General features: G+C 41.2%; 1 protein-coding gene across 17 annotated transcripts in view; it reads right to left on the bottom strand.

The window, feature by feature from the left end:
* The window catches only part of caskb (calcium/calmodulin-dependent serine protein kinase b), a 75,944-nt gene that overhangs the window by 22,242 nt on the left and 39,568 nt on the right, over nucleotides 1-14,134 (bottom strand). For 13 of the 17 annotated variants that reach the window (XR_015492452.1, XM_087254779.1, XM_087254778.1 and 10 more), the window contains exons 8-10: nucleotides 7,341-7,463; nucleotides 7,159-7,242; nucleotides 5,635-5,734 (exon numbers count right to left, since the gene is read on the bottom strand). Coding sequence is in view for 16 of the 17 variants with exons in the window: in XM_087254779.1 (XP_087110905.1) it covers nucleotides 5,635-5,734; nucleotides 7,159-7,242; nucleotides 7,341-7,463 (307 nt within the window). In the remaining variant the exon portion in view is untranslated. Of the gene's footprint in view, nucleotides 1-5,621; nucleotides 5,735-7,158; nucleotides 7,243-7,340; nucleotides 7,464-14,134 lie in introns of all 17 variants that reach the window. The other 4 variants (XM_087254787.1, XM_087254788.1, XM_087254789.1 and 1 more) reach the window with 1 other exon arrangement.

Here is a 14,134-nt window from a genome sequence, read left to right as displayed (position 1 = left end):
GAACTGTTGTCGGTGTCGGCTGGAGGATTTCCCCTGGGACACCATCAACAGGCGATACGTCACAATCACGCCCACACAAGAGCAAGCTCCTGATTGGTTAACACGGCGCGAATGTCCGCTGAAGTTCAGATTTCGAACTCGAGCGATTTGCGCGAAACACATGTTAAGCGCGTAAAACGCTTAATTTGCACCACCCCATTTGCGCAATTCACGTCATTCGCGCGTATCACGCCGCAGGATGTCTATTCACGCATTTACATTGACTTAACATGTAAATCACTCACGCTTGATGCATGTTCTGCTTCTGGTGTGAACACAGACACCGAGTGTAAACATGTTAGCACCACGACCAAACCTACTGTCATGGAGGATTTTCACCGCATTTTGTGACAGGAATAACACACACGGCTTTCTGCCGCTACCTGCCGAGTGCATCTAAGTTACAGAGAATATCTGGTTTGTCGTGAGGGGCATGACTGAAATTCCTGAATGAAAGAGCCAAACTGCAGTTAAAGTCCACCATTTAATATAATTAGTCAAATAATTTAATTACAGATGTCCATGCAAACACAGTCACTGTCTTTCTCCCCTGTTTGTGTGTGTGTGTGTGTGTGTGTGCGTGTGTGTGTCTGTGTTTTGACTCTGAAAATCAGCAGAAACCGACACTCCTATTTTAATGCAAATTTTTACAGACCCTCCCTCTTTTGCTCCTCGACACTCCCCCCTAAACAGAGCTGGACACGCCCACTTTCCTGACTTTTTCCAAATTAGAGGTGTGAAAACCCCCTGCTGAAACGAGCGGGTGTCACGGCCCTTTAAATAGGAGTGATCCCATTCAATATCTGTTGAGTTTCCTCCTAACTTTTTTAGTTTCCTAATCAAACACGGAGCTAAAATCAAAGAACAGTACCTGTGCATATGCATCAGCGCCTGCTAAATGATTTAATACAAAGTGCAGCACTATTGATGGCCTGGCATGTGCCTACTCCTCTGCTATCTGCAAACTGAAGTGGATCAAGTTTAGTGCTAATACACCATATACTGTGAAGCAGTTCATTATACTGACGTGAGAGCAATTGGTCTGAAGTCACAGTTCTCTACAGGCAGTATTAGGCACAGGGATGATGAGAGATGTTGCTGGAAGTATCTTCAAATGAGCTGATTTCCTAAATAAAGGACACCGCACCGCTGACAGCTCTTCTGTCAGACTTTTAGTAAGAAGCCCGCGAGACCATCAGGACCAGCTGATTTGATTGGCATAGTTGAACTTGTGCACAGTCGATCAGCAAACTGCTCTCTGCTGATTCATTAATGTAAATTGAGTGTATTCTGTCCTCTGTCTGAGTTTATACTGTGAGGGTCAGACTCTGCTCCTCTGCCGTTTGGTCATCATCAGTTGTGGACGCACACTTTCCAGCTGGTTGCACATTTGCTTTATTTCTGCTTGAGCTCTCCAGTCTTCTGATATCGGCCTGATTAAAGTTATTTTTCACATTATGCTTTTGTTTTATTCTGGCACCTCTGAGCAGATGATGATCTCTGTCCTGCTTTTAAATGCAACCTTTTCCTGTTAATGCAGGTCTTCACTTCCTGTGTGATGTGCACTCTAATATTTGGACAGATTATGACTTTACTGATTACATTATTTGTGTGTGTGTGTGTGTGTGTGTGTGTGTGTGTGTGTGTGCGTGTGCATGCATGTGTGTGTGTGTGTGTGTGCGTGTGCATGCATGTGTGTGTGTAAATGCAGATGTTTATTGAAATGTCAGCAGATTAGGGTTTAGCTGGTGTTGCTCACTCTCAGTGTGCCAGAAAACACTCAGTGATGTCAGTGTGTCAGCATGCAGACAGAGTGTGTGTGTGTGTGTGTGTGTGTGCTGATCAGTGGGTTTCCGACCGCTGCTGTGTCAGAGGTGTAGAAAGCGAAGACCAACAACACACACACACACACACACACACACACACACACACACACTGACAGGAAGTGAGAGTTGAATTTTGCGACAGAGAAGTGCTGCAGTTTCTCAATCGCCGCTCAGAGACTTCCTGTCCTGCAGACGCCTGAAGATCCACATTATTACCAGCAGCAGAATCACACACAATCACACACACACACACACACACACACACACACACACACACACACACATTGAGCAGCATGATGAGCACAGGCAGCAGGAGTCGAGGATGAACACAACACACTAAACAACAACACAACACAGAAACAGGAGCTTCAGGAGTGTGAAATGAGCATGTTCATGTGTGAAGTGTTGAGCTCAGGTGTAAAACACACACACACACACACACACACACACACACACACACACAGGTGATGCAGAGGAGGATCAGCCCTCAGTTCAGGAACGCTGCATCTGCCTGATGAGGAGCCAACAGCAGCTCTGATCTGATGAGCGGAGGGATCTGATTGGCTGCTCAGTGCTGTTCAGTGAAGTGTGTGACAGTAGTGTTGAAGTGCCCTCTGTAGGGGTCAGTGAAGTGCACACAGGACAGGAGTGATGAGATCCTGATGATGGTCTCCTGTCAGACGTCTGTGCTGACCCATACACACACACAGACACCTGCAGACGTCCACTGGAGAAGAGACGAGGGCTCGGCTCACGCTCTCCTCATGTGCAGCACATGGAGAACTTGCTGATCCGCTGAACTGTAGTGGATGATCAAACACAGCCCTCACACTCCTCACCTGCAGCTTCACCACTGAGCACAGCACTGGATGAGGAGTGACAGAGTCAGACGGCCTACAGAGGATCACTGCGGTTTACTGTCAACCAATCTCAGGACAGATGCTGAACACACTTCTCAAACTCCTGCAACTCCGACTGAGGGGCAGATAAATGTGTGTGTGTGTGTGTGTGTGCGCATCAGTATAACAGATGATTGACTGACTATACTGCCTAATAACAGAACCAAGAACAGGGGTCTGGCTGCAGACTCAGTGCAGATGCAAGCTGAACTGCATCCAATACTTTTGAATATGCTCACCTAACCCCACCCCTAACCCCGCCTCTCACAGTGACATCACTCGCTCCACTGAGACATATCATATCAGACAGTATAAAGCAGGAATGTCAAACTCAGTTCCTGGAGGGCCGCAGCTCTGCGCAGTTTAGTTCCAACCCTAATTAAACACACCTGATCAAACTAATTGAGTCCTTCAGGCTTGTTTGAATCCTACAGGTGAGTGTGTTGGAGCAGGGTTGGAACTAAACTGTGGAGGGCTTCAGCCTCCAGGAACTGAGTTTGACACCCCTGGTATAAAGGCTGCATCCCTATACTATCAGAAGCCAGAGAGAGACAGCACAGCGGCCGGGACACAGCCCTGAGGAGCTCCACTTCAGGAGAAACACTCCGCTGGAGGATTCACACACACCTGGATGAGTCGATTAAGCACACTGTAGAGGACTTCAGCAGGTCAGCTGTAGAACCGGTTCATAATCAGCAACTCAGCTCTATCAGAAGACGCCAGCCGACAACACTGAGGAGTTCTTAAAGAAAAGAAATGGAGGGGTAATGAGTGGTGTTGAGGGGTTACACCAGGGCTTAACTTGTGGCGGAACACGCCAGATCCGGAATCTCTGTAATCTGATCCAGCACATCATTTTACCGATCGCCCTCCTCAACCGCCCTCATCCCCCGTCTGCAGTTCACTTTCACTTACTGCCATGACTTTCCAACCCTCTGTACTGTCGTCCGCAACACCCCTCCGCCAAAGGCTACACCTGTCTATATAAGGGTCCAGGGTTGACAGTGCATGACAAAGCACAAACCAAGCTTGAAGACAAAGGAACTGTCTGTAGACCTCTGAGACAGGATTGTCTGGAGGCACAAGGCTGGGGAAGGTGACAGAAACATTTCTGCTGCTCTCAAAGCTCCAATGAGCACAGCGGCCTCCATCATCAGTCAGTGGAAGATGTTTAACCAGCAGAACTCTTCCTAGAGCTGGCCGGACATCTAAGCTGAGTGATCGGGGGAGAAGAGCCTCAGTCAGGGAGGTGATCAATAACCCGATGGTCACTCTGTCTGAGCTCCAGCGCTCTTCTGTGGAGAGAGGAGAACCTTACAGAAGGACAACCATCTGTGCAGCAATCCACCAATCAGGCATCTGTATGGTAGAGCGGGCAGACGGAAGACACTCCCCGCCTGGAGTTCACCATCTGAAGGACTCTCAGAGCATCAGAAACTAAACTCTCTGCTCTGATGAGACTCAAACTGAACTGTTTGGAGTGAACGCCAGGCGTTACGTTTGGAGAACAGCAGGCGGCGCTCATCAGCAGGCTAACAGCATCCCTACAGTGCAGCATGGTGGTGTTGGCATCATGCTGTGGGGATGTGTTTCAGCAGCAGGAACTGGAAGACTAGTCAGGATAGAGGGAAAGATGAATGCAGCGATGTACAGAGACATCCTGAATGAAGACCTGCACAAGAGTGCTCTCCACCTCAGACTGGGGCGACGCTTCCAGCAGGACAATGACCCAAAGCACACGAGTGGCCCAGCCAGAGCCCAGACCTAAACCCTATTGATTAAACCTAAATCCTAGATGGCGAGGTAGTAGCGCAGTAGGTAGTGCTGTCGCCTCACAGCAAGAAGGTCGCTGATTCGAGGCTCGGCTCAGTTGGTGTTTCTGTTTGGAGTTTGCATGTTCTCCCTGTGTTCGCGTGGGTTTCCTCCGGGTGCTCCGGTTTCCCCCACAGTCCAAAGACATGCGAAACAGGTGAACTGGGTAGGCTAAATTGTCCGTAGTGTGTGTGATTGTGTGTGTGGATGTTTCCCAGAGATGGGTTGCAGCTGGAAGGGCATCTGCTGTGTAAAAACTTGCTGGATAAGTTGGCGGTTCATTCTGCTGTGGTGACCCCGGATTAATAAAGGGACTAAGCTGACAAGAAAATGAATGAATGAATGAATCCTAAATGATGAGTGCGGCTGAGTCCTGCTGTCCTGCAGTGGAGCTCTGATAAATAAGGGTCTGTGAGGAGGGCTGCAGAGCGGCGTGTGCTCCTCTTCAACACTCACAGAGATAATCAGAGGATATTAATGATACACCGCTGTAAACACGAGCAGCTCTGGGTTATTTATACACACATGCAAACACTGACACACTGCTGCATTCAACTACAGCGGTTACAGAGGGTGTGTGTGTGTGTGTGTGTGTACTGTGCAGTCAGCTAACCAAACCCGAGTGCATATATATGTTCATGATGTTGTGTGTGAAGCAACTCACATCTTCTGGGTGCAGTGTAGGAGTAACACAACAACTGTGTGGTCGAACAACTGATGACTCTTACACAACATCAAACACACACACACACACACACACACACACACACACACACACTTTTGATATTACAAAATTGAAACAGACATGTTTGAAAATTCACATAACAGCGTCCGACTTCACCTTTTGATGTGTGTGTGTGTGTGTGTGTGTGTACGTGTTTACATTTGTGTGTATGCATGTGTTTGTAAGTGAGCAACATGAACAGAAGACCCCATAGTGTAAGCAGAGATCCTACAGCTACACACACACACACACACACACACACACAGAGGTCGCGCAGGGGTCATCAGAAGGCTCAGACTCCTGAGATGACTGCAGCGGCACTGAGGGGACGTACCTGAAGATGTGGGGTCCTCGGAGAAGTCATGCAGATCCTCTGGGGGGTCCCCGTAAAACGAGTTAAACTTGTGGCTCGAGACGGCAGCGAGGACAGCGCCCTGTCAAACACACACACACAGAGAGACAGACATACACATGACCATAGAGACACAAGCAAACACGCACACACGCACGCACAAACACACACAATCTCACATACAAAGACAAAAACAGAAATACACACACACACACACACACAGAGACAGACACACACATGACCATAGAGGCACAAGCAAACACACACACACACTCACATACAAAGACAAAAACAGAAATACACACACACACACACACACAAACAGACATGCACATCCATGCGCACACACACACACACACACACACACAAACAGACATGCACATCCATGCGCACACACACACACACACATACACACACACACACACACACACACACACACACACACACAAACAGACATGCACATGCATGCGCACACACGCACACACACACACACACACACACACACTTCCAGTGTTTTCCTGACTCAGATCTGAACAGTGGTGTTTGATGTTACTGATGCAGAACCGCAGACACCTGACATTTACAGCTCACACACACACTCAGACGCTTCACCTTTACACACACACACACTCCTGCGTGCGTCTCTGCTCTCCAGACGGTGTGTTTGATGTTTTCCAGATCAACATCTCCAGCTTTGATGTGGAGAACAGCGTCACTCTCACTGACCTGAGGCCTGCACTGCGCTAACACTGCAGTTCAGTGTGTGTGTGTGTGTGTGTGTGTGTGTGTGTGTGTGTGTGAGACGCTGCGTCAGTTAAATGTGTTAAGCAGCAGATGTGTGTAGTGTGGACTCCTCTAATGGAGTGATCTGCTGTGATTGACAGGTGATTGATTTATAGCTGTGTATTAACGTCTCACTCATCAGACACAAGCTACACCCCCCCTCTCCCAGCATCCCCAGCGGCAGCCCCTGATCCTAATAGAGGCGTTTTGGAGACTGTCGCTTTAAATTCAAATGAGATTCAGGAGAGGGCGGGGCTACAGACGGCTGTGCGGCAGGTGTGAAACAGCAGTGTGTGTGTTGTGAGCGCTGGTCAGGTGTGTGTGTGTGCTTCAGTGTGAGTGTGTGTTGATGCATCTGTCAGTCTATGTGTCTCCTGTCTCTGTTCATCTAGAACTCCACATCTATAATGCTCTTAGTCTATGCTGACATCATCTTCAGCAGCTCAAACACTGTAATGGCTAATGGACAGACGGCTGCTTCTCACTCAGGGCTGCTGGACATGCTAATGAGATGGAGAATAGTGGGCGGGGCTTTCCCCCTCTGATGACACGTACAGCAGGAGAATGTCCATCACAGTGTCTCTGCATCAAGTCTGAGTAGAACACACACAGCTCACTCATCTGCACCAGTACAGACTGCTGAGATACACACACACTGCTGACACACGTGTGTGTGTGTGTGTGTGTGTGTGTGTGTGTCTGTGTGTGTGTTGGCGTCTGTACCTTCAGTTTCCTGCGAGCGTTGAACTTGCGCAGCTGCTCTACCGTCTCCGGCAGGTGGATCTTGTAGGAGTAGCGGTCTCTCTCCTGTAAAACACACACACACACACACACACACACACACAAAGCGTCAGACAGATGAAGATGAGGATGAGGATGATGATGATGAGGATGAAGATGATGACCTTCAGCCAGGGGTGGTTGAGCGCCTCATAGACGGTGATCCTCTCGGCCGGGTCCAGCATCAGCATACGCCGCACCAGATCTTTAGCACTCTCAGAGATGTGTGCCCACTGCCGAGGGTTCATCTGTCACACACACACACGCACGCGCACACACACACACACACACACAAACACACGCACACGCACACACACACATATCAACAATAGTAATAATAATAGACAATAGTATATGCGTCGCAGACAAATATAATATATTATATAATATTAATAATTGTTTTATGTTTTGCTTGTTTATTAAAATGTGACCAATAAGATGAGGCCATGCTATATTTAGCCCCGCCTCCACAGTAGTTGCTGTTCTGCTATTGGCTGGAGTGAATTAACCCAGAGCTGAACATAAACACTAATGGGCGGAGTCAAGACGAGAGAGGAGGATGACTACAGCCAATCAGAGTCCGCATATCTGCATATCAGGTTTACACTCTCTCAGAGTGTTTAAAGACATAAGAATATCACATAAGCAATATTAATATGGCAACACTCAACAATATTACCGCATGTTTATCCAGTACTGTGCCGCACTCATCCACATAATACAGCACACAAATAACAGATAATCAGATGGACGATGTTTGACCGTGATTCTGACAGCTGATCAGTTATTCTGTTTGCAACATGATTATTTATTTATTTGTTTGTTTCCTCTAATAGGTCATTCATAATGTCGTCATTTACACTGTACATATTCTGAACTACTGAAGGTCTTTTTAAAGCCAAAGAGCAGATTAATGTTTACTGAGTTATTAAAATATGGAAATAAACTACAGTTAATTAATGAACACACAGTCATCTGGTGAATGAGTTCACATTTCAGGTTAAGTGTAAAAGAAAGCTTCATTTAAAAAATGTAAACTTACTTTTATTCGCAAATTAAATAATTAAATTTATATTTAATAATCAAAAGTTTTAATATTTGATTGTCAAAAGCAGGAAACAGCAGCAGCAGCAGCATCTCTGACCAGCACATGTAGAGTTCACAGAAACACAGAGAAGGTGTAGGATTACTACTAACATTTAACTGTGTTACTGAGCACTAAACTAGTGTTTATTAAATCAGTTTAATGAACTGAACCTAGAAGCAGAAAAGAGAAGAAAATGAAATCGTCATTAGAAATAAAATGAATGTGACGTGAATAAAATCAGGAACACTTCACCAGACACGATCTGCTCGCCCTCAAATGCTTTTCATTTTTAATGAGTTTTTCTGATTCGCTGAACAGAAAAGGAGATGTCTTGAAGAATGCTGAACAGACACTGAGTTCCAGAGAATCTGATTTTAGATTTATAGCTAAAAAAAGAAAAATAGCGTAAAGGGGCGAATAATACTGACCTTTAAATGGTGTTTAAAAAATTAAAAAGCTTTTACTCTAGCCCAAATAAAACAAATCAGACTTTCTCCAGAAGAACAAATATAATCAGACACACTGTCAACATTTCCTCAATCTGAGAAACATCATTTGGGAAATAAATAAAATAGAAAAAATATTCAAAGGCGGGGAATAATTCTGACTTCATCTGTATTTCCATCTACAGAAGATAATAGTTTCCAACATTCTTCAAAATATCTTCTTTTCTGTTCAACATCAACAGTTAAAAGCTCTTGAGGGAGAGCAAATGTTCATTTCTCAAATCACTAAATGCCTTTACATATCTCTAATGTTCAGCTGAGCTTCACTCAGTTTACTGAAATCATTCAAAATAAAGTAAAACGTGTACAATTATATCAAAACCATCACTGAAGAAGATCACAGACAACCACACAAACTAACCACAAATTATTGACATTTTCAAAAGCGTGTTAAAACACAGAATAACACTAATAAAAGCTGAATTATAGGGTGAATGTGAGCCACAGCGATCTCGCTCTGACTGAGGATGATCTGCTGACGTCTGACTGATGTTTGTTCTTCTGTTAAACACACGACTGCAGTTCACTTTCCTTTCATTTTACAGCAATACAAACTAAAACCCTTAAATCATGTAAACATCAAACTGCTGAATTATTTTCAAATAAAGATGGTCAAGAGGAAGACAAAAGGGAATAAACTGAGTAAGGTAAGCGCTGCGGCAGCGTCAGAGAAAGTGAAACAGCAGTTCCTCTTCTCTTTCTGCTGCCGCTGATCTCGCTCTCGATAAAGACGACTTTCAGACGACTTCTGTTCTTCTCTAACCATAAAAGCACTGTGTTACTGCTTTACATCTGATTATCAGTCAACCAGAAGATCAAGTCTTGATTTAAGAACATTTCAATGTTTGCAGGAGAAAAGCAGAGCAGCTCAACCTGCCTGATCAGCTCCTCCACATCTACAGCCACAGCGACACACACACACACACACACACACACACACACACACACACACACACACACACACACACACACACACACACACTTTATTATTATTATTATTATTATTATTATTATTATTATTATTACTGTGGTGAATTATCGATTCTTTATCTAATATTTCCCAGATGATGTTCACCAGAGCGGCTGCATTTCTCACAGTGTCTCCTATAAGTGTTTTCACATCCAAAAGAAGCGTTCATAAGCATGAAATATATGTGTATCTAAATATTTGCATGACTATATTGTAGCGATTACTGGTTTATAGAAACATTTTTCATATATGTTTGGTTCTCCTGAACAATATGGTTTCAGGGAAAACAGATCAACATCTCTGCATGAACAGAAATTATTGAGGAAATTACTAATAAGATAGATTAAAAAACTGAACGAAGTTGGAATTGTTATAGATTTAAAGAAGGCATTTGATACAATAAATCATGATACATTGGTAATTAATTTAGAAAGGTATGGCATCAGAGGAGTAGCCTTGGACTGGATAAGCAGTTATTTAACAAATATTCACCAGTTTGTGGAAATTGGCCACCATAAATCAGCATATCTGAGTGTAAAGTGTGGCATACCACAGGGGTCAGTTTTAGGTCCAGCATTGTTTATAATTTACATTAATGATATGTGTAAGATATCAGAGTTGTTTAAGTTTATTTTATTTGCAGATGATACAAGCATTTACTGTTCTGGGCATAATTTACCAAAACTTTGAAAAACTTCAGAAATTAATGAATTGAAATTATGGTTTGACATAAACAAATTGTCATTAAATATAAGTAAATCAAAGGTTATGTTATTTGGGAAATTAAAAAGTAGTTAAAATATAGATTTACACATTGATGTTGAAGTTATAGTAAGAGTGTATGCAATTAAGTTTCTTGGTGTTGTATTGGATCATGAAATTAGTTGGAAACCGCAAATAAATAAAGTGAAATCAAAATTAATCATAACAGCATCAGTAGTGAATAAAGCAAGATTTATCCTGGACAATAAATCAGTGTATATATGATATAACACACTTCAGTTGCCATATATGAGTCATTGTGTTGAAATTTGGGGGAATATGTATAAATCTAATTTATGATCTGTATGTACATTACAGAAAAAGTCATTAGACTAATAGAACATGTGGGGTGTTTGCAGCAAATGATCCTTTATTTTTTAAATTCAAGATGCATAAGTTCAATGACTTGGTTAAATTTAAAACAGCACAGTTCATGTTTAAAGCTAGGAATAAATTACTTCTGAAATGTTTACAAAAGTGTTTTGAAGAACGACAAGGGGGAAATAATCTGAGAGAAGAACTACATTTTAGGAGGATGAAAACAAGAACAACTTTAAAAAGCTTGTGTCTGCCTGCCTGTCTGTCTGTGGGGTAAACTATAGAACAGTCTAGATCAGACTCTAAAACAACGTCAGGATATTAATCAATTTAGAAAACTGTATAAATAAATATTAATAGAGGAATATAATGATGAAGGTGATTGAAAAAGGATAAAAAGAGAAAGGTATGGTGACATTTTAATCAATGGCTATTTGCAGTACTATGTTGCTGTTGTTGTTGTTGTTGTTGTTGTTGTTGTTGTTGTTGTTGTTGTTGTTGTTGTTGTTTTATTTTTATTTTTTTCTATTTGCAGTACTTTGGGTTTTTTTCTTTGGGTCTACAAGTTACAAAATGAAAAGGTACAAATGGAATCAAACATATTATATGTCAAAGATGCCAAAAGTATAAAATATGTTTCATGTAAAAAGAAGAGATCAGTAAAAGAATAAACAAGTTTAAGTAATAAACAAAGGATGTATGTGGTAATGATGTGGGAGAATAAGAAGCATTTGCTTCATCCCATTTTTGTTAATGATATTTTATCTATGATATTTTTGTTAGAAAATAATTAAATCAGTGTGTGTGTGTGTGTGTGTGTGTGTGTGTGTGTGTGTGTGCACTTGTACATAAATGTACAGTGTCCAGCACACAGCAGTGTTATTGAGTCAGGAACTGGTGTGTATAGTGTGATTCACTATTAGCCTTTTGATGAAAATGTGATGTAGTTTCAGACACCGGTGTCGTAACTCTGGTCTAGTTTTAGTCAATGAACATCTGATTTTAGCGATGATTTATTTTCACAATCAGTCTGCTCTGCCCCGGTGTTTGGTTTTGAGAGCGGCGTCTGCTTATCTTCACACCAACATGCTTATCAGTCACAGCCACAACACACACACATAGACCCTCACAGGTTCAGTGGAGCAAAACTCTTTATGTTGCATACAATATATGTGTGTGTGTGTGTGTGTGTGTGTGTGTGTGTGTGTGTGTGTGTGTGTGTGTATAAGTTTATTTATAAAAATACACACACACATATATATATATATATATATACATACATATAAATATATTTCTTTTGTAGACTTTATGTGTGTGTGTGTGTGTGTGTGTGTGTGTGTGTGTGTGTTCATACATGACTATACACAGCCCTAAATGTATGTATTATGTAAATACAATCTTTTATCTCAGATGTGATTAATTATTTGACAAATCTGGTTATTATTAGCGCTGCCAAACAATTCATCTAAAATAAAAGTTCCTATTTAGCAGCAGATGTGTGTGCAGTGTACAGTAATATATGCATGAGCACACTGTGTAAAATCCTGTGGTAACGCATTATAATCAGCACACGCTGTGAATCCTCTATTCAGCATCAGCAATGGTTAGTTGATTATCTGTTAATCATTAACTCTACATTAATAGATGGCGAATAACAGGAGAGTCAAAGTATAACACAGAACTGAATAAAACAACAATAACAGCACTATAATAATTAAACAATATGTAATGATACAGCATTTCACTGTTATTTAGCGATGTTTAAACTGTACAGTAATTATACTTTAGTTAAGAACACAAAGATTTGTTTCTTATTTGATGCAGTTTCGTTTGTGAATCTTCAAATGAACAGAAATAAATAAAGTCATGTGCGCTGTTCCTGTTTAGAATAGAACTGAGCCTTTAACTGTCATTAATTAAAGATTTATAATGAAGAAATACACTCAAAAATATTTCTGTTTGTTCATTCAAACTACAAACTTATAAAAAGCTGAAACAACACAATTCTTGAGATTTCATTAGGACAACTTAATTTTTTATGTTCAATCCACATAAATGTGTTAAAAGTGTAAACTGTTGACTTACTCAGTTTTGGGACAGTTGGGACAACATGTGTGAATGGTGTGGGACTCTGCATTTCTACAGTGTAGTCCTCACTTTAGATTAGCTCACAAAACTGCATGAAGTTGAGTTAAGAAAGCATTTATTAATAAATAAATTAACTATTATTATATGCCTGAATATTAACAATATATAAATGTAGATTTGAATAGTTTATTAATCATTTATTTACGTATTCTGAATAATCTTTAAAAACCAGCAACATCTCTCGAATTACTGTTGTAAATGATGCAATACTTCATTTAGTCATGAAAAATTAATCATTAACAAAGTATTAAAGAACAATGATCAAGTACATTATAGATATGCTTATAATCAAGAACAGAGCATCTGCATCTGCAGTTATACACTGCTGACTAACCTCTATTAGTGTAGAGTTATGCTGAACAGGTAATGAGTTCACTATATGCTGATGATTAATGATGTGCAGTTATTATCAAGTGTTACCTTTATTGTTTATATTTATCTACACTAGCGGTCACAGGTTTGGGGTCAGTGTGATTTTGAAATGTTTTTAAATAAGCTTCTTCTGCTCGTTTATTTCATCTAAAATACGGTACAAAGTGTAAAAGAGAACCGTTATTACAGTATAAAACAACTGTTCAACAGCAGACTATCAGGTATATTAATCAGTGATTCCAGTGATTTAATGATGATTTTTCAGCTTCATTACTCCAGTCTTCAGTCACATGATCCTTCACAAATCACTCTAATATTCATCAATATTATTCATTATTATTATTGTTGTTGTTGTTGTTGTTATTATTATTATTAATGGCATTACTATTTTTAATAGCAATAATGACTGGAGTAATAATTTAATTTAAAACTACACAGTAAGTAATCAGTATTAAATAAATAAATGTTCAACAGTTTAATAATTTGTTTTACATGTAATAAATGCAGTATTGATGAACAGAATCACTTTATTTCAATTATTATAAAAAAATAATAATTAAAAAACAAAAACCACCCCAAACCCTGAGCGGAAGTGTTTATGTGTAAAATAATTTACATAGTATATCTGAGTAAAGTGTGTGTGTGTGTGTGTGTGTGTGTGTGTTTAGACACAGTATATGGTGTGTGTGATCACTGATCAGCTGGAGTGTGAGATGTGTGTGTGCAGCGCAGTGATGCTCATCAGGTCTGCTGCTG

The sequence above is a fragment of the Danio rerio genome, chromosome 6, assembly GCF_052040795.2.
Source record: "Danio rerio strain M-AB ecotype USA chromosome 6, GRCz13ab, whole genome shotgun sequence".
Classification (NCBI taxonomy): Eukaryota; Metazoa; Chordata; class Actinopteri; order Cypriniformes; family Danionidae; genus Danio; species Danio rerio.
Note: the sequence above shows the minus strand (reverse complement) of the source record. Positions and strands in the feature narration are given on the sequence as shown.